At 42.4% G+C, this 21,159-nt stretch overlaps 1 protein-coding gene across 1 annotated transcript; it reads left to right on the plus strand.

Moving 5' to 3' along the window:
- The first annotated feature begins 1,467 nt into the window (after positions 1-1,467).
- MRPL3 (mitochondrial ribosomal protein L3) lies at positions 1,468-20,941 on the plus strand. Its single transcript, XM_083405154.1, has 10 exons — positions 1,468-1,704; positions 4,883-5,064; positions 6,298-6,389; positions 7,311-7,409; positions 12,509-12,608; positions 13,076-13,136; positions 15,775-15,883; positions 16,359-16,436; positions 17,038-17,115; positions 19,754-20,941. Exons 1-10 carry the CDS (start codon positions 1,634-1,636, stop codon positions 19,901-19,903), a joined length of 1,020 nt encoding a protein of 339 aa, XP_083261280.1. The 5' UTR covers positions 1,468-1,633; the 3' UTR covers positions 19,904-20,941.
- Positions 20,942-21,159: the final 218 nt, after the last annotated feature.

The raw sequence follows: 21,159 nt of genomic DNA on the forward strand, positions 1-21,159 counted from the left end.
ATTATCTCTACTGCTCTTCTGGGTTTCAGCCAGAAGGTCTTTCCCATCCCTACATGGGCTGAGATTCAACCTTGGAGGTTTGGGTTTCTCCGTCCTGGAGATGTGGCCTTTTCCTAAAGGAAAAGAAGAAAGAAGGAAACTAGAAGATCAGTTGTCTCCTAATTGAGAACAATTTCGTTTTGAGAAGACGAGGCATCCATTGTGGCTTCTCTTCCATGGATTGAAATCTCTGCCAAACTGGACATTCATATGACCATTGAGCAAGCTTTTTAGATAAGTCCACAACAGTTCCTGGGACACGGGTGGCGCTGTGGGTCAAACCACAGACCCTAGGACTTGCCGATCAGAAGGTCGGCGGTTCGAATCCCCGCAACGGAGTGAGCTCCCGTTGCTCGGTCCCTGCTCCTGCCAACTTAGCAGTTCAAAAGCACGTCAAAAAGTGCAAGTAGATAAATAGGTACCGCTCCGGTGGGAAGGTAAACGGCGTTTCCGTGCGCTGCTCTGGTTCGCCAGAAGCAGCTTAGTCATGCTGGCCACATGACCCAGAAGCTGTATGCCGGCTCCCTCAGCCAATAAAGCGAGATGAGCGCCGCAACCCCAGAGTCGGCCACGACTGGACCTAATGGTCAGGGGTCCCTTTACCTTTACAACAGTTTCTGTTCTCTGGAATTTGGAGATCTTTACAAGCCCACCTGCCCACACCAACCTATTCTAGTTATTCATGACTTAAAAGGTGTATGGGGCATATTTAGTCAAGCTTCTTTGCCTGGGTGAAATTCTTAGGTCCGCAGTGGGCACTGCTGGTTTATGAGGTAGAGGCCAGAGGACGACACCAGTAAAAAACAACAATGGAGATGGTGTCTGTAAATTATTGGCATCAGACGGACACCATGTTATTTCTATTCCTGATGGTATATTGTGGGAATCTGCTGTAAAACACTTTGAGAGCCTATTGAGGCTACAAAACAGGATATCCATACTCATGAATATATAAGTGAATATTTTCTAGGGGTGAATGGGGTTTGTTGCTCCTCTGCTTTAGGTTCATCCCCTCCTGAATTCCAGTTTGGGTTGCTCACTTGTTGGGGCAGAGGCACAGCAACAGCCAAACAGCAGCATCCTTGGGGGTGGGGGACAAGGAAGAGCTGCTTTTAGGTTTGTACTTGAGGCCACCAACGCCTTGGAGGCTTTTTCGTTTAGTTCAAAAAAAGATGCCTCAAATCAGAGGAGACACTCCTCTTATGCCCGGATGGGAATCCCGGGATAAATCTGCGGCCATTTGCTCTTGCAACGGCGGCATCCCGCCGGCAGGTGGCGCGGCACCCGCTGCCTCCTCCCCGTTTCCCGCCAAAGTCAAAAGCAGCCGCTTCCCTCCGGCGAAGTTTTGTCTATGGTTCATGTAAATATATATATCATGACGTAGGCGGGGCGTCCGTTTGGGGGAAGGGCAACGCCCCTTCTTAGCCTGCCTGTGCCTCGAGGTTAGAAAAAAGCTCCGCTTCCTTCTGCGCCGGCGCGGGGCTGGTAGGAACCAAGTGTAGCCGGAACTTAAGTTTCTAGAGCGTGTCGGGCGGAAAGGTGTGGGGGGGGGGGGTTTCCGCCGGACTCCCCGACGAGGAACGCGGCGGGCGTGATGTCGCGCGTGGGGCTGCTGTGTCGGTTGGGCTCGCGGCTGCTGGCTTCGGGAGCGGGGATTCGGAGCGGGTACGTGGGGGGGGGGGTAGTGCGCGCGCTCCCGCTCTCAACCGTCGCCGGGCGCTGGTTTCCCCCTCACAGACACCCACCCCGTGACCCCAAATAAGGGGCTCCCGTTCCCTCAGGCAGAAGTTCCGCAGGTGAAGGCGGGCTCCCCTCTCCGCACGACTCAGGGGTTGGGGGGGTGGAACCCAAGCTTTACCTGTTGGGTTTCTGCCTGTTAAACTCAGCAAGGGAAAATGTGGAGAGTTTTGTACAAGCTTTTTGGAACCAGTGTTGGAAACTTGAGATAGGAAAGCTGGGGGCTAAAGGGCACCTGGAACCTGGGTTATGGTCGACTGTCTAGGCGCGCCTTTTTTATATATAACAAAGCTGAAAATGAACGAACTGCAGCTAAAATATTGTGTTCCTTTTTTTCACATGGTCCAGTCCTTCCCCTTCCCACCCCCCTAATATTCCCAAGAGGGTCTCTTCTCCAGTCTTCAGAGAGGAGCTGGAAAAGAGGAGGCAGAAAAAAGCTCCCCCTTTCCTTCCACTCTGCAGTTTTAATCTGAAATCTTAGGCTCAGGAGTTCAGAAACTGCTTGCGCTAGTGAAATGCCCTGTCGCAAAATGCGCCTAGGACAATGGGAGTTTTGAAACTTCTTGAAACTCACTTTCCCAAAGTGCATATTGGTCCCCCCCCCATCTTGTTGGGGAGGGGGAGAGGAAGGGTGTGCACCTGTAGTAATTTGTGGTGCTCTACTTATCTAAGTTGTGGACAGGGCATCGAAAGGTGGTTTCATCGCACAACCACAACCGCCACACGTCTATGCTGTAGGGTTAATATTCTTCTCTTGCCCCATGCTCCGTGCCTTTGTGGTTGCTTTGTTTTGCTGGGGCGAGGGAGAAAGGAAAGAAAGCTGTACAGTATGTGAATAAGGATATATGTCACTGCACTGTGAGAAGTGAGGTTACAAGGAACCAGGCAGAGGGCCTTCTCAGTAGTGGTGACCACCCTGTGGAAGGCCTTCCCATCAGATATCAAGGAGATAAATAGCTATACAACTTTTAGAAGATGTCTGAAAGCAACTCTGTATAGGGAAGTTTCCAGTAGTTGATGTCCCACTGTGTTTTTATATTTGTTGGAAACTGCCCTGGGTGGCTGGGGTGACCCAATCAGGTGATAGATAGATAGATAGATAGATAGATAGATAGATAGATATCTTTATTGTCATTGTCCCATATGGAACAATGAAATTGAAAGGTGGGCAAAGTACAAATAATAATATCTTGATTATTATTGCTAGCAGGGAACCAGACCGATTTTCGGGAGCCTGACACGTAAAGAAGTCTCTTATAGCAACATATACAGCACTAGAGTTGGGCGATGCGGTGTAGCGCCAGCCAAACATTGTGCTTTGGCAATATACTGAGATGTTGAAAAAAGCTGCGTTGGCCCCAGCTGGCAAGATGCTGTTTGAAACTGCCACAGCTCTCATCATGGGAGCTGAGGTGCTTTCACCCCAACACCTCGAGGGCTGTGGCCAATATAGCTGGCCCCAGCCTGCTGTTCAGACGGGAGGCAGAAATGCTCCTGCCCCCAGCGGAGCCAGCCCCGAATCCCCTGTCACTCGTGCAAGACTGGCAGGGGACTCGAGGCCCCTTGGCCAGGCTTAAGTCCCCTGTCACTCACAAGCAGTGCAAGCGGGGGTGGGGAGCAGGGAGCTCTCAACTGGGAAGCGGGGGCTTCCTGCTTCACAGCTGAGAGCAGCCAGATCCAGATCCTACTCGCATGCAAGCAATAGCGGGCCTGGGGCTCTCTCAGTTGGGGAGGTGGAGCACATTAACAGAGCCCGTATCTTGCCGCTGGCTTGTGCAAGCCGGTATCAGGTCAGGGGCTCCGTAAAACTACTTGGCTGAGGCAAGGGCAGCAGCCAAGCAGTTTAAAGAAGTGAAGGAAGGAAAAGCCTGTATTGGGATCTTGCCGATTCATCTTGATTCTCCCTCTGCCAGGGCAGGGTGCAATGGTGGTTTCAACATTGGTATATCACAGGTGAAACCGCCGCTACTTGAGTCCCTCTGCTTTCAGCTCTCAGCTAGTTTGTTTGTCCCTCAGCACACTGGGCACTGGAGGCAGAGGAACTCAAGAGTGGTGACGGTTTCACCAGCGATATACCGCTGAGTGAAGCTGTCATTGCGGTCTGCCCCCACATACTGGTCCTGTATATATCAATATATCGCCCAGGCCAAGCATATACTTATTTCGAAACCCGTGTTTTATTCCCTTCCTTGGTTAAATTGTGATGTGTGAAGGGAACTCTTAAGAATGTATGCTATTGTATCAGTTGGTGTTTTGCAACTACATTGGTTTGCTTGTGTGGCCCTAAGCCTGGGACCATTTTCTCTGTTAGCCAATGAAAAGGTATTGTTCTGGCAACTGTAGGTGACTGGGGTAGAGTTGGGCACTTCACATAAGAGGCTTCTTCAACTATTACAGTATAACCTGCTGCCTCAGGTAAAGAGAACCTGTCTGTCCATCTTAATAAAGCAGTGTTTCTCCTTGAAACTGCACCATAGATTTAGCTTATTATATTGGCTGCATAATACTCTCCAAAGAACTTTGAATATTTCTGTAAGTCTGCTGCTTTTCCATTTGCCAATTTACTAAATATGTTCCCATCAGCAATTCTTTCTGCCTTTCTTACAATTTCATTATCAGCCTACAACAGTTAGGGTAATGCACTTCATTCTTCCATTTCTGCAATGTCAGTTGGGTCGCAGCCCACATGCTTTGGAAAGTTTTAACATAAAAGCGCTTATAAGGCATGCAAAAATTCTAGTTAACTCCCGTCCTGCTGTCCTTTAATATGCTTGTGAAACATGTTAGTGTAATGTTCTGGAAAGCATGATTATTTGCCAAGGCCTCTCAACATGCTTTGTAATTCTGCATTTGGCATATCAACCAGAGCCTTCAACATTGATAATCATCTCTTCAGTTCGAATCTTTTAAACTGATATAGTAGTGATATACTTCCTGTCCTTGCTTTTGGGGCTGCAGGTGTTTGCCAGTCTGGGATTATTATTTTTGCCTACCTGTATTTATGCTTGGCGATACCTTGAAGATAACTGGGTATCAGAACTGAGAACTGGGAAAGGCTATTGTGCATATCTCGTTTTCTAAACCATTTTTATCTTCTGTTTGATAGTGGTCTGTGGTGTGTCACAGCTAGGCACATTACTGACAATTCCACATGGTGGGATGAGCACCTTTCAGAAGAGAATTTCGAATTCCTTAAGAAGTATACAGCGGAAGAATTCAAAGCTCAAACAGCCAGTAAACTCTGTCCACTAAAAGATGAACCCTGGCCTTTGCATCCATGGGAGCCAGGTTTGTATATGACAGGTTGGGAAGCAAAAGCAAACCTATGTCCAGTACTTGAGCCTGTATTTGGATTCCTTAAAACACAAATGCTTTTAAAATCAGTGAGCTGTATTCTAGTCCATTAAGGAAGCAGCACATGTAGGACCTAAGATTTATTTTCCCTTGCACCCAGCGCATGTGTGTAAACATTCAGCATGCCAGGCCATTATGAAAATTGAGAAGTTCCTATCAGTTATTATTAGGCAGCCCTGTATCAGGAAGTTTTTAATGTTTCATGTTTTACTATGTTTTTATATGTGCTGTAAGCCACAGAGTGGCTGGGAAAACCCAACCAGATGGGTGGGGTATAAATAATAAAATGATGATGATGGTGGTGGTGGTGGTGGTGGTGATTCCAGCTAGCCTTTTCTTTTTTCATCCCCCACCCCCAAGGACCACATGTTGCAAATGTGTAGTCCTTGACTAAATGAATCCATGCTGGCTGGGAATATGGAATGCACACACAATCCTTTTGTTCCCTATTGTGGTGCCTATGTGAATACCTGCATGTGCATAACCCAGGGGAAAGGGCTCTGTCATGCCACAAAGGGATCCCTCTGTACTCGGGCATTGGGTCTCCAATGGATTTGATTGAACCCTTTGTTTTTCAGGTGTTGTCCACACTTAGATTCCCATAACTTTTTCTTCATGGACAGCTCCCTGCCCTGCCACTTCCAGTCCATCCCATCTGCCTTCTGGGCAGAATGCCAGGTTCTAAGAATGATGGTGCAGCCACTGCTCTTGCCCTTTGCGGCTGATGCTCCCGTCATTTTTCACAGGCATGCCATGAATCACCTGAATGAAGCTTGTAGACCACTGGTGGTCTGTGGACCACAATTAGGAAACGCTTGCAAAATGTCATTTAATATTAAGTTGCAACCGTGGTCCCTTTCGTTCACTCGGCTTTGGTACAAAGCTGCCAAAAATACATAGCCTGTATGCAAAAATAAATATTTGTTTGCTTTTTACTCCTAAGGTGGACCCCTCTTATGAGTAAAAAGGAGGCTAGTAAGCAAATGGGGGGGGGGTGATCCCAGCTAGAAGCTTCTTTCTTTGTAGTCAATATGGAAGCAGAGTGCTCTGTCCCTCTTTCACCAGCCACTACACACATTTGAGGAAATTCTATGTGCTCACCTGTATGGAGCACCTGGCTGCCATTGGCTAAATAGTTAAAGGGACTGCTTTCACTTTTAAACACAGGTTCTAAAAGAGTTGGACTTATTGCAGTAAAGTTGGGGATGATGCCATTGTGGACCAAGAAAGGTGAAAGAGTGCCTGTCACATTACTTCAGGTAAGGCAAATATTAGTCTTTAAAAACCACGATAGGTTGAAGAAAATAACATGCAGCCTGTCTTCTAGGTTGCATATTTAGGATCTGGGCACTATCCTAACTAAACAGCTCCGTTAGTTATAGCAGCATAATGGAACTTCCTGGCCCCCTCCTCCCCTGTGCCCCTTGCAGGCTTGTGAAATCTGTTTTGGCTCTTGTTTGGTTTTGCTAGAACTCTGAAGTCCAATAATCAGAGCTGGATGCAAAATAAGTATTGAGGTGGCGCCAGACACAAAATACGGCTTAATAAACAGACCTGGTTGCCTCCTTTCCCTCTTACCCCATGAACAGTAACCTGAGATTACCTGCAGATACAAGTGCACATCTACAGTTAATGCAGTTCTCTGGAACTGGGCATTATAGAAAGGTGTCCTTATTCGTGTTTATTCTTCTAAACTGTTGGCTGTGCTATATCTTGTTGTTGGTTTTAAAATTATAGTTTACTATGTTGCTAGGTACCTTGAGGCCATTCACGGTGAAAGGTTGGGTATAAATTTTAAAAATAAATGCTGACTTTCAGTTCCCCTTTATAAAGGTTAAAGGTTGCAGTACTGCCCTGTGTACAGCATCTGACTATTGATTCATTGTTGTTTGTATAAGAAGGAAATTAAGCACTTGAAGCTGGAAGGGTTATTTCCAAGGGCTTACCTGAGATTGAATTAGCAAATCCCTATTAGATGATTTATATAACGATGTTACACTTCAAGTGTTTAATTTCCTTCTTATTTGTCCTGTATTTAAGATTTTGGTGTAGTTTGGATGCATTTCTGGTCTGTTGACTCTAATAAACAAATGGTGATGAGGATGTTATTATTCAACAAAATATGTATACGGGTTTTGAGATTACTTTTACCATTCTGTGTTGGCTCTTTTTCCTTGAAGGTTAGAGACTGTCATGTATTAAAGCATATACCGAAGGACGAAGTGGGCGGAAAAGATCCCTTTCTGCTTGTTGGAGGAAGAAATGTTTCACAGTTTTATGTAAGTCTACTGTGTTGCTTTTTGTAATAGAGTTATCAGTTCTCATCAACTTATTCTATGGAGTGCATTTTGGTGTGTGGTGTGCCTCTATATTTAAAAGTCTGCCTTTTTTATTTTTTAAAAAAATGCTCGCATGCATCACTGTTTGCTGTCATTTCTTGAAAATGTGATTTCTCCCTACTCTTTACCATTCTCTGAAGGCAGAGGATTTTTGCATAGGGGACATGGGGAGGGGGATTCCCTGGTCCTGAATGGGGTAACTGTGTCCCTAAAGGGCCACGTTTGCAGCCTGGGAGTCATTATGGACTCTCAGCTGACCATGGAGGCACAGGTCAATTCTTTGTCAAGGTTGTCTACCAGCTCCAGCTCCTATACCAGCTGAGACCCTCCCAGCCTGTGCCCTGTCTCGCCAGAGTGGTACATGCTCTGGTTATCTCCCGCTTGGACTACTGCAACGTGCTTACTGTGGGACTGCCTTTGAAGGAAACTACAACTAATCCAGAATGTGGCTGCCAGACGGGTGTCTGTGAGTGGCTGCTGGGACCATATAACACTGTTCCTAAAATATTTCCATTTCCGGGCACAATTAAAAGTGTTGGTGCCGACCAGTAAATCCCTTAATGTCTTCAGGCCTGAATACCTAAAGGAATACCCACATTGTTGAGGCGAGTGGAGGATTCAGTCCTGCTGGGTGCTGCTTAAAGAGGAGGCACAGCATGTCCTTCTTCTGGCCTCTCCCCTCCTGATTGCAACATTTCCCCCTTCATTTAGGTGCACTATGTATTCTCCAATTCTCTGCTTCCTTTTCTTCCCACGTGCATGTGCAGGCCTTGGCTTTTTAGCTCCTACGCAGCTTCTTTTCCATTTATCCTTGGACAGAAACACAGGGCTAATTGAGACAGAAGGCTTTGGTTTCTAGGGAGGCATCATCATCATCATCATTATTAGCTTGAGGGGGGGGGGCTGCCAAAGGTGGAGGGGGAGGAATTTCCCCCCACCCTGTTCAGCCTCCTTTTAATAATTATTCTTTCCTGTTTAAGAAAGCAAGCATGCTACCTTCCTGTGGGGAAAAAAACCCAAGTCACCCTTTATACCAAAACATACACGATGGACGTAAATAACTATTACAGCAGATATGTACCAGTCTAGAGCATCTGTAGTGAGACACAGACCATGTATGGAACCATTCATTGTTTCCACTGTTTTTAATTTGTGTGGGGTTTTAGTTGTTGTTGTTTGTTTTTATTTATTGAGGGAGGGGAGATGTGTCTGGGAGGGGAGGAGCTGGGAGAGCAAGGAGGCTCCCAATCACTGTGGGTTCAGGGTAGGAGGATGTGGTTTGGCAGGTGGAACAGGCCAGGTAAGGGCACACAGCACAGGCAGTACCTAGTAGCAGGGAAGGCAGCAAAGAAGGCATACTTTTCTTCCCCTGTTGTGTCTTCTTGGTGGCATCCGGCAAAGCTTTTCCAGGTAGTGTGGGGTCTTTTACACTCTGGCCCAAAGGACTGAACCGTGGTAGTTTGCTATGACTTGTTTGCAAAGCATTTTGAGGATAACATCACTTGCATCCACTGGGATGATGATGATGATTACTATTATTATTATTTAGTCCGCTGTTATAGGAGATGGGTCTCATGCGATGTCCAGAGAAAATGTTGTGTGGGATATAAGTGCTCTATCAATGAGTAAATCTACCATATTTTCTGTTAATTGTTATTTTTTGCCTCATTTTTAGCAACTGTTCTAATTTACAAATTTGAATCTCTAGTTTAATCAATATCTAGGTTTTATAGATCTCTTGAGTGTTCATTGATTCTTTTGAAAATGGGCATATGTGGAAATAAACCTTCAGCTCTTCAGGTGTAAACTTGCTCCAATTTGGAAACAGAACTAAATGCTGTCGTTTTATAGAAAGTTAATTTCCATCTTATTAATGATGTAAAAAGTTTCAACAGCAATGGTTTGTGTGTGTGTGTGTGTGATTATGAGATGGGTTAAAGCCTCACAAGGCCTTAACTTGGAATTGAGTTATTAATTTTCAAATAATATGTGTGGAATCATAGAGTATGTGTATACTGTAGTATATTTGATTAATTGGTACTCAGAGGAAACAGCAACAGCCAGCCATACCCCGTCTCACAATGTATAATTTGTGATCTATCATCCCCATTCAGCATGCTCTACAATGCAGATCAAAACTCTGCCTCTTGCAGATATTGACATTTCACTGTATCTACCCTGAAAGATCAATAATTTCTTGTGGGCAGAAGATTCTAAACTGCTGTCCTGTAACAGCTTCTGGAAATGCCTGAATGTGCAGGAGATATATTCCTCAAGTAGATGCCTTTGATGCCTAGAGCATCCAGCTGCTTGTTGCAAGAGCTAGAGATAAACTGTGCCTTTAAATTTACAAAAGCTAACTGCATCTAAGTTTATAGTATAACTGGGACATAGATGTTTCATGCCCTAGCTCATTGGGTAAATGTTACATGTTTGTGAACTGCACACATAAGTTAAAGCATCCTGTCATTTTTAAGCACACTTAATATAGTCAATAAAATAGTTCCAGAAATTGAAAGGATTACCTGAGCCTGTCAAATGTCTTGATGAAATATTCTTTCTTGTGTTAGATGTTGTAGAAAGCTGGAATCAGATACTTGGAGACAACCTAAAAAGCTTTTGCATCTAGTGGCTATCTTTTCATTTCTTTAATTATTATTACAGTGGACCTTCGGGTAATACAGTGGTGCCCCGGAAGACGAATGCCTCGCAAGACGGAAAACCCGCAAGACGAAAGGGTTTTCCGTCTGCAGAGGCGCTTCGCAAGACGAATTTCCCTATGGGCTTGCTTCGCAAGACGAAAATTGACGAAAAATTTTGAGGGTTTTTTTTTTGCTCCAAAACCCCTTTTTCTGAATCGCTAAGCTGCTAAAAGCATTTTAGCAGCAAAACCGCTAATCCCTTAAGCCTTAAAAAGCCGTTTTTAGCCCTTAAAGTGCTAATAGCGCTAATCCGTCAATGGGCTTGCTTCGCAAGACGAAAAAACCGCAAGACGAAAAGACTCGCGGAACAGATTCTTTTCGTCTTGCGAGGCACCACTGTATAATCCTCAGGTTGCTAATGTGGCAACCCCAGAAGCGTATACTTCTGGGTTTCGCCGTGCGCACATGCGCAGAAGCGCTCAATTGTGCCAAGCGCATGCGCAGAAGGGCGCCTCTGGTTACGAAGTTTTTGGGATGTGGCCGGGCCTACGGAACGGATCCCGTTTGTAACCAGAGGTACCACTGTATTTATTTTAATTCTACTAAGAGTTTATTATATCTTTATTCAGACCTTTCCCCTTATTTTTACTTGCTGCTTTAAAACAGCATCCATAGATACTGGTTATAAATTCTTTTAATGTGTTGTAGGATAATTTTTTACATGTTTTAAAGTTGTTGCACCAATGACAAATACATTTGCTATCTAAATATAACAGTTTTCAAAGGATTATCTAAGAAATTAGCTATGTTTTACTGTAGAAACTCAACACTCCTATCCTAAATGCATTCTTTGAAAATAAGTTCCAGTGACCATCTTGGAGCTTACTATAATGACGTGTTCTTAGGACTGGATTTTAATTATTTTTATAGTAGTCATTTGTGTGTGAGAGAGAGAATCTCAGGAAGGTGACACTAAGAAGTATTTCAACCTTCGTCTATAAAACAGTGTTATAAAGGTTTATCAATTTTATTCAGTTTGCACGCAAAATGATAAGTAGGGGGCGTTTTCAGGTGGGGCAAGATGCTGCTGCTGTATAACCTTAAAATTGTCCTTTTGAACTCCCCTGAAAGTTCAGGAAGGCACTTTCATTGGGGAAAAGGAAAACTGCAGATAACTTCTACAACACTGACCACCTGACAGATGGTGATTATCCAAGTGTGTCGCTCCTGTCAGTCATGTAAATTGCTTTCTAGGGGAATCCATTTAAAGCACAAAACTCTGCAATACGGCCTCTTGCATTTTCAGTTTTCATTCATTTTACTTCTGTTTAGTTGATAGGTTGAGAGAGAGAGAGAGAGAGGCTCAAGGGCAATTTCAGAATTAATCCACTATAAACCACTTATAAACTATGCTTCCTATGTGTTTGGTTAATAATGAAGTATCCTTGTGCTAAAGATTATAGACTCTAGTATGGTGAATTAAAATTAAAAGCTTGCAAGACTTTGTTCTTTCACCATTTTCATTCTGGCTCTGCGGTTGTCCATGCATTATTGAACTTTTACGCTTCGGCAAATTTTTAAATATTATTCTTCATGTAAAACTTTTATTATTTGAAAAGTCTCCATATTATAATTGCACACTTTTCAAAATTTGGTTTCTAGCCACGGTTTTAATGCCCTAAATTATAGTTAATCTCAACTTCATAAACTAGGCTTTGAAGTTGCTGTGTTTTACCAGGGCATAGTTTAGAATAAGCACAGCCTGTCTGGGATCAGACAGAATACTAAGCTGTGTTTAGTTTAAAAAGGAAGCAAAAGCTTTCCAAACTCCTTGTGGCTGCACTGGGGGGAGTGGATAGCACACAAGCCTAAGGCTTTCACAGGGGCATTCCTATATCACTAACAAGGCCACATTTTGTCTTGTCTAGTTAATAAAAGCTGTATTTAGACAAGGGAAACCTGGTTTGAAATCCCCACAGCCTTAAAGCTCATTGGCTGACCTTGGGCCAACCAGTGTGTCTCCTCCTAACCTAATTCACACAGTTTTTGTGAGGATAAAATGGGGCAGAAAACTGGAGAACATATCTGCCATCCTGAGCTCCAGTTTCTTTCTATGATTTTTCCCTATGCTTGATTATGCATTGTAATAAAAAATAATTTTATTTTAATAATAACAAACACTTCTTTAAAACTAAAGATTTTGAGCAGATGTGTATAGGATCACACACTGTGATACAACTATGAGACAAAGACTCTCTAAATTTTATCAAGAAGCAAGTCCTTAAAACCACACAATTAGCATATATTTTAAATTGTTTGAAGCGTTCGAGGATTTTCAATGTAAAGATTCTAATTTCTCCGTAATTCTCTCATTGTTACCGGTTGCATTTCTTACAGAAAGGGAGAGCTATGATGGAGTTGTGCAGAACCGTTGGCATCCCGCCAAAGGAGAAGATTTCAACGTTTAGAGTGTCTGAAAATGCCCTCATTAAGCCAGGTAATCTATGCAGAATGAAGAACCGTGGAATATAATTTTGCACAATATTTTCTCTTGGTAGATCAGAGCCATTGTGCAGAGCTGACAAGGTTTTGAAGTCCTATGGTAAAATGGAGCAAATCCTATGTATGTAAAAAGTCGAATACTATAACCATACATTTCCCACAGAGAAAGTCATGTGATCTGAAATGGCTGCTACCTTTTTTAAAAAGCTTTCTTAGAGATAAAGTTTGTTTTGTTTTGTGGGTGGTGTTCCAATCAGAGGAACAGGGAAGGAGGCCATTTTTGATGCCTCCCCCTGCAGGAACAAAGGGAATTCCAAAAAATTACAACCTTCACCATTGCATGACATGGATCACTCTGGGCCCATCGCAGCACTCCAGAAATGCCTGATATGCCTTGGACTTTGTCCAAACAAATAAGAATAATGATAATAGGTTTACTTGATTACCTTCCTTCCCCACCAGGTACTCCCCTGTATGCTGCTCACTTCCGTCCTGGACAATATGTGGATGTCACTGCAAAAACGTAAGTTTCCTCCTGTTGCTATTTATGCACTAGGATGTTTTTAACCACTTTATTTTAGATAGTTACAGTGGTACCTCGGGTTAAGTATTTAATTCGTTCCGGAGGTCTGTTCTTAACCTGAAACTGTTCCTAACCTGAAGCACCACTTTAGCTAATGGGGCCTCCTGCTGCTGCCGAACCGCCGGAGCACGATTTCTGTTCTCATCCTGAAGCAAAGTTCTTAACCCGAGGTACTATTTCTGGGTTAGCGGAGTCTGTAACCTGAAGTGTATGTAACCCAAGGTACCACTGTATTAGACTTTGAAGGCAATGCACAAAGTGATTTACAAGAAAATATTAAAACAAAAGGTATTAATAAGCCAGAGAAATAAAATAAAACGAGGGAAATGTTTTCCAAAGCCACTGGAATTTTTCTTTTGTGGTATACTTGGAGCTTGTGCCTGAATCAGGCAGAAAAAGAAAAACTGCTCCCTGAGTGTGGCCGTGCACACACACACTTGGTTGTGATGAAATTGCTTTTCGATTTTTATCCCTTGAAAAGGACTATTTTTGGCTGTGAAGATAATTCATGGTATTTCTTTTAAAAGCAAGAATGAAATAAAAACAGACCATCAGATGAAATGTTTAAGTGGACACTTGGTCTTATGACACCAGGGATTTATGCCAGTTGATTAAAGTTGACAGAGCTGTCTTCTTTGAAGTTTGCTTCCTTCAGTTCATGAATCTCTTGCGAGGAAACATTCCTCTTTAAAAAATAATAATTTTATTTATGATTTTCATTTATATACATTTCAGTAATAGTTTAACAGTAAATCAAACATTTCAAAACTCGACTACCTTATTCCTCTGGCAATTTCATTATAATTTTTGTTGAATGCTGAGGTGTCTATTTTCAGGACTCTCAATAATTTTTATAATTGTATTTTTTAAAACAACAACAACAAACTATTTTAATGTTATATGTTAAATTGTTATTACGCTCCCTGGCACCTTAGGGTGAATAAGTAATAAATTAAATTAAGAACAAGAACTAGAACTGGAATTTACTTCTGAATAAACCTGCATATGATTGTGTTGAAAGTCCTTAACGTTTTCCAAACAAGCTCTTGAAAGACAATGCCTTATATGGTGTAACCTATTGAAAACTGCTTTCTGTTAACTTGCAGAAGTGATCATTTTTTAATTCTAAAGCCCAAATGCATCTGCATACTTTCTGTCTTAATAGACCATTGAGTAGCAGTCTGAAAATTACAGGTTAAATAAACATGTTTGTGCTGTTCTACTTTGCTTAAAACAAATGCTGTTGAAATATGTACATAAGATACTTCTGTAATGATAGGTAATTATGCTGACAACTAAAGAAATTATCATGTTTTATAGGCAACTTTGCCTTTTTTCTGTATTTGAGTATTTCCTATACCTCTAAAGCAAATTGATTTATGCTTAATTTATACTCAAGAAAATGTCGTTTTGGCAACATAATTTTATTAATTGCACCCATCTTGGGAGAAAGGAGTACATACTCTAAACCATGGGTTGTTTTAGATTAAATCAATTGAGATTGTTTGTTACACTTTACTACCACTAAAAAAGTTGAATTTAAGTTATTTATTTCTAACCTGCCCCATTGAGACCTGTGGGACTAGAATCTAACGTAATCTGCATCCAACGTAGTGTATTGCTTAGTCTGGGTAGTTAAAGAGCTTTTCATTTGGAAGGTTTGGAATCCTCAATGGCCCACTATGACATGTTTCTTTTGCAAAATACTCCTTTCCAAAACCATCCTGCATCTGTTCTGATCTTAACTCCATTGTAGAAAATTCAAGTGTCCAGGCCAGGGGTAGTCTACATGGTGCCTTCAACTCCTTATCATTGGTCATGCTAGCAAAGGCTTGATCTAGGCCTGCTTTAGATTTTGGAAAGATGAGTTTCATTTGTTGATCATTGGTTGACATCTGCTGCATGAGAGCATTAAGTGTGAACCCATTGATTCTGCTGAGACCCTTCAGGGGCTTTCATTATCATCCACTAAGATACCCTTTCAAGCTGATTTATTGGACCGTGGACGCTGTTCTATGGTGGTTCTGCTTCTACTTCACTGGGAGGCTTCCAAAGGTGATCTGGTCTACTGGGACTTGCATGCGGGATCCTCCTGAAGTAGATTCCATGCTTTAACATTGCAAGCAAGTCTTGTTTTATGTGGCTTACATCAACTTTGTATTTAAGCACTAGTCTGGTTGTCATAGGTGGCCAGGAGTTAAATGCAGGTGGGAGAGTGAGCTGGCTGAGGAGAGAGGAAGAGCTCTGTTCCTTCTCTGCATGAAGCATTGAAACCAAGTGGACTGAAGGAGAAAGAAGTTCCCTCCTCCACACGCAGCATAGAATTGCAGCTTCCCATCCGTCCTCTGCCAGCTGCCTGCAATCTTGTATCTTTGGGGGGGGGGGCTTCTTTGCAAGGGTGACTTACTCCCAGGGAAGTGCAAAGGACGCATGCGCCTTTCTATCTGCCATACAGAGGCATTTTTTAGCAGCATTCTATAAGTGCCTTGTACTGAAACTGCAATCCATATTTTGGGCAAATTACCTTTTTCAAGTGGGTTATTTCAAAACTGATTTGACTTGGCCTTATCTGCTTTAGACTTGGCAAAGGCTTCCAAGGAGTCATGAAAAGATGGGGTTTTAAAGGTCAGCCTGCTTCCCATGGCCAGACTAAAACACACAGGAGACCTGGAGCCATTTCCAATAGTGTAAGTATTTTTAATAATATTATTATAATTTATTATTTGTACCCCACCCTTCTGGCTGGGTTTCCCCAGCCACTCTGGGTGGCTTCCAACAAAGATTAAAAATACATCAAAATGTCACACATTAAAAACTTCCCTAAGTGAGTTACTGTGACTTTGTCATTACAAAAAGACAAGTGTTTAGACAAATTTTCTTTCAGTGACTGTAGGTATTTCATTAAACAATGAGCTCTCTACGTTGAACAGTTTATTGGGATCCTACATAGTGAGCGTGACACAAGTCAATAAAACTTTGAAGTAAATGTGCATCGGTGTCAAGATGCTTTTTAAAAGTAGTACTTAGGGCATGTTGCTAACACAATACCTGCTTTGGTTTTGATGCTGAATCTTACTTTATCTTATTTTACTCTTGTTCACATGCCATATAAGAGCACTTCCATGGTCGATGCCTAACTTGTATTTCGTATTTTTGAGACAGAAGGTTGCAAGGGTTTTCAAGGGAAAGAAAATGCCAGGGCGGATGGGAAACGTCTTCAGAACAACGGTGGGACTAAAGGTGAGGCTTATGAATGTGCAATAAGGGTGAGGTGCGTGTCCTTTATTTTTGCCCCTTCGATAAAGTAGCTTCCTAGTGCATAATCACCCTCACGTAATAGCAAACATCACATTTTCTTCTTACATATCAAAGCGGCAAACCCACAAGGGCATGAGGAGACGGCCACTGCTGTTAGCATGGAGGTGGAATAAGGGCCTTTCCCTCCCTCTCTGCCTCTTGCTTGCCTGCTGACAACAGCATTGCTTCAGGCAGGGGGAGAAAGAGGACTTCCCTGGCCTGCACTGGCCACTGATGGAGCTGGGGAAAGGGGACTTGAAATCGCCGGAGGTGGTGACCCTGCCACTGTCGAGGCACAAGTCAAAGTACCAAAGTGCCTCCTCAGTACTCAGTGCAGCCCGGCCTGCTTGACAAGTGAGGCACAGTTTGTCTGGGAATGCTGATGGTGCTGTTCTGTTGCTATGTAAAGAGGATGCAGAGCTGTATTTTCTTTCCCCCACAATATACGAAAGTCTGCAGAAAGACGCTGCAGTTAGCACAGCAAGTAATTTTTAAAACCACCACAGAATGTTTTGGTTTCAATTTGGTCGTTTTAATCTTTCAGGTGTGGCGGATCAGTGTGAAGCACAATATCATTTATGTACACGGTTGTGTTCCAGGTCATAAAAACTGTTTAGTAAAGGTAAGTTTGGCTTCGAACTGTTGGATAATGTGGCAACACAGTGCATTCAATGACTGCTTTGGTCAGCCTTGATTTTATTGTTTCTTCCACCTTGTGCCATGTGCATCAATGTGTTGTGCTTTGTTTCCCAAGCTGGTGCCTTCCAGATGTTTTGGACTCCAGTTCCCATCATTCCTGACAAGTGGCCATACTGGCTAGAGGTGATGGATGTTGTAGTCCAGTACATCTGGAAGGTGTCAGGTTGGGCAAAGAACTCTTTTTTAAATTGGAAAAAAACTCCTTACGTTGTGAATGGATACTGGCAAGCATTGAAAGCTGTCACAGAAGAATACAAAGTGATGTTTCAGTGGTTGGTCAGGTAAGACCTTTGCAAAGGAGCCTGTTAACAAGCAGGATAGCGCTCGGTCGCTCTTTTTACATTATCATTTTTAATTTGGTACTGTGGCACAAGCTAGAAAAAAAATAGAAATTTGATTTTCTTCTGAAATCAAATCTCACAGCATTGAATAATATGGTGCTGGGTACTGCTTCCTTAAAGTAAATGTGGCCTAGTGGCCACATAGCCTGTGGCCGTATGATATTACAGTGGTACCTTGGGTTACATACGCTTCAGGTTACAGACTCCGCTAACCCAGAAATAGTACCTCGGGTTAAGAACTTTGCTTCAGGATGAGAACAGAAATCGTGCTCTGGCGGAATTGCCAGATTAAGCAGAATAAAAATACTAAGAGTAATAGTGTGCCATTTTGCTCCTGCCCTACAGTTTGTTATGTTCAATTTTCATCATGATCACTCATGCCAAAGGCTGAGTTTTTTCATCTATCTTTCCTACTAGGAGCTTCACCTGAGCTCATTATGTAGGATATATGCTATGGAAATGCTGGACTTCATTGCAGACTGTGCTGCCTCTGGCTGTTGTAACCTAATTTGATGGGAAATTGTGGTGCATATAATTTTGACTATGCTCAGAATGTAATTGGGGCATATCCCTCCCCAAAAAAATCTAAAGTACGTTTTGTAATTAAAACAAGGAAACATAGGATTGGGAAATGGTGGACACACAAACCCACGTGGGACAGTTTCTTCACTCTTGCAGGGTGCTTTTTCCTCCATGACCTTTAGCCTAGGAGCAGTTGAGAGCAAAGAAGTCTTGCAGCATTCAGTGTCCCTAGCCCTTTGATATCTAACATTTATACTGAGGCAAAAAGATTCCAGTCTTGCTCACTTTGGGGAAAGGTACTTTTTTTGCTACGTAAGTGTCTTGCATCTTGTTACTGTTCGTGCAAAGTACTGATTCAGCCTGGAGCTCTGCTAAACTGCAAAGTGGTCTGTGACTTCACCCTACTTCTAAGCATTAAGCTTGCTACATGCTTAAGCAATTTTTGCGGATTATGTTCTGCTGAGCTGTAGCTGTTCGAACTTGAGACCTCTGCTATCACTAGCACAGTGTCTTGTATGTACATTTCCCTAGGCTTCTACAAGGCATTAATTTACTGTTTTGCAAAACCGTGACCTAAAACCCATTTTAAACAGTTGAATACCTATGCCCCATTTCTAAACACATACCTGCTGTGTGATCTTTTTTAGTTTGTTGTTTTATTTTATTTTTTTAAAGATAAAGCTGTAATTTAGAAAAAACAAGGAGCATGGCAAAACAAGTATCTTTGTGCGTGATGGTGTTGGCATACATACACACATTTTGTCAATACTTTATTATCTATTTCGGTTGACATTAATGCATATATTAAATCAAAGGAACTGGTAACATTTGTGCTTGTAGCCAGGCTGACCATTTCACGATTAAACACATTGTGGGAAAGCTGAGCCCCTCCCCAGATTCATTTATCCAAAGGATAGCCAGGCTCATTCCCCACCCCACCCCCCATGACACACAACAAATAAAAGACTCTACAAGGCACCCACTCATCAGTGTTTCCCCCAATTGTCTCTTAAAGGACAGCAAGAGAGAGAGTCTGTTGTATGTGCTCATTCCTCTGGAGCACATTAATTTAATAACCATGAGATGAGCTCGTCTTATGGGTTGATATCTAGTTATAGAACAGGAAGCAGAGTATACTAATAGATGGACACTTCTCACAATGGGGGAAACTGAGAAGTGGGAGTTCTTGGTCATCCATATAAGGATCAATGTTCTTAACCTGCTCATGAATGATCCGTGAAGAGCAGTGAAGTGGCCGCATTTGCAGATGACCGCAGATCATTTGACTGTCATTATTTAATGCTATAGGTTGTCTTAAAACAATCTGAAGTATTTAGCTCAGTATAAAAGATGAAGTGTTTCATAGGAGGCTTTTTTTTCTTCTGTGCTCTCAAAAAATTCTTTTTTTTTCTATTAGGAGGAAAAATGATGAAAAAATGGTTTTGCCCCCACTCCCAAGGTTTTACCCCCAGGCTTTCACATCTCTACAACTACCTCTCCGATCTTTCTTTTGTTGTCCTCTCTGTCACATTATGTCTAATGACAAGCTTCTTTCCTCCCAAGTTCTCATCTCACATTACACTTTCCTTATCTAGTTAGGCCAACTGGTGCTCTGAGCAATAGCTTTGTGTTTTGAATCCTAAGTGAATTTTTGCCCACTTTTCATTATCAACCCCTCTTGCGCTTGTTGTGTTTTAGGTCAAGGATTCGGCTCTACCAGCTTACAAAGATGACAGCAAGAATTTACCATTCCCAACTTACTTTGCTGATGGCGAAGAGCAGCTGTCTGATGAGTTGTTTGATGAGGACATTTTTCAGTTCACTGAGCCCTCCATAACATTCACTTAACTATTGACATCCTGAGGTGCAGGCAGGCTTCCCATCAAAAATATTGGTCCGAAGACGCAAAGCAGGAAAATCTTCCCCCGAAAAGGTATCATCTGGCACCAACCTGCCCACATGACTCTGGACGACAATTTTTGTTAAGAGTTTTCTTCATCGCAACAGATGCCAAAGGATAAGCAAAGAAACAGTGACACATCTGATTGACACGTTCAAAAAATAACTCAAAACCTTCCATACTGATAATACATGTGTGTGTTTATATTTAGTGTATATTTACCTCTATCATGTTATGAAACAGATACGTGTGTCTGGTTTTTTCCTTTCCTCAGCAGAAAATTGGCTGTTGTTAATTGCTTAATATAAAAAATATAATATATAATATAAAAAATATCACTTTTTAAGTTCATTCTGCCCTGTGCATGAGCGGTTTGGAGACACACAGGCTATGCGTGGTTCAAGAGACCTTGTCACCTGCATTGTAGGAAGCCCCACACTCCCAGTGGTGGCTTCCTTGGCTGTTCCTACTACAGCAGATCTGACAGCCAGCAAGACAAGCCGCTTTTTTTAATGGCACATCTGTATTGGCATCAGCTGTTGAGAGTTGCTGAAGGGAAACCCACAGAGAAGGCAGATCCAGTGTCTGCTGTTCACATACATCTACATAAACAAAGCCAGAGATCTTCACATATTCAACAACAAGGGTGCAATGAATAAGAGTGATAAAAGAATTTCCAATTTCTCCCAGTTCAGACTGAAGTATATATGGCGCTCTGTGTTTTCAGGAACTTAACACAATCTTGTGAGCAATTCCCCTCTTCTGATGTCCCCTAGCAACAAGAGCAGGGAAAGAGTTTAAAAAAACAACAGTTGTCAAGTTTGCCTGTTTGCAGTTCACTCTTAAGTGCTTCAGATGGCAATCCTGGCTACCCTCAATTACCTGAAGATTGCACTCATACGAGAGAAAGCAATTGTTCTCCATCAGTGCTCATCTCTAACTCCCAAATCTGTCACATTAATAAATGTCCAAGCTGTCTACTTTGATTTGGAGTTGTGCTGTGCCTTTTCACTGAGACACAATACCATATCAACCACCGTTATCCTTTCCTATCAAAGTGCACGTTTTTAATGCAAGTTAGTAACTAATTATTTCACATGATGTCCTCTATCTTATTAAAAATAATAATTGCTTGTTTATAAGCATGATGAGATTTTAATTTTTTTAAAAAAACCATTTTAAATCCCACATATTAAATGCAAAT

Source organism: Podarcis tiliguerta (assembly GCF_965153285.1).
Source record: "Podarcis tiliguerta genome assembly, chromosome: 12".
NCBI classification, from domain to species: Eukaryota; Metazoa; Chordata; class Lepidosauria; order Squamata; family Lacertidae; genus Podarcis; species Podarcis tiliguerta.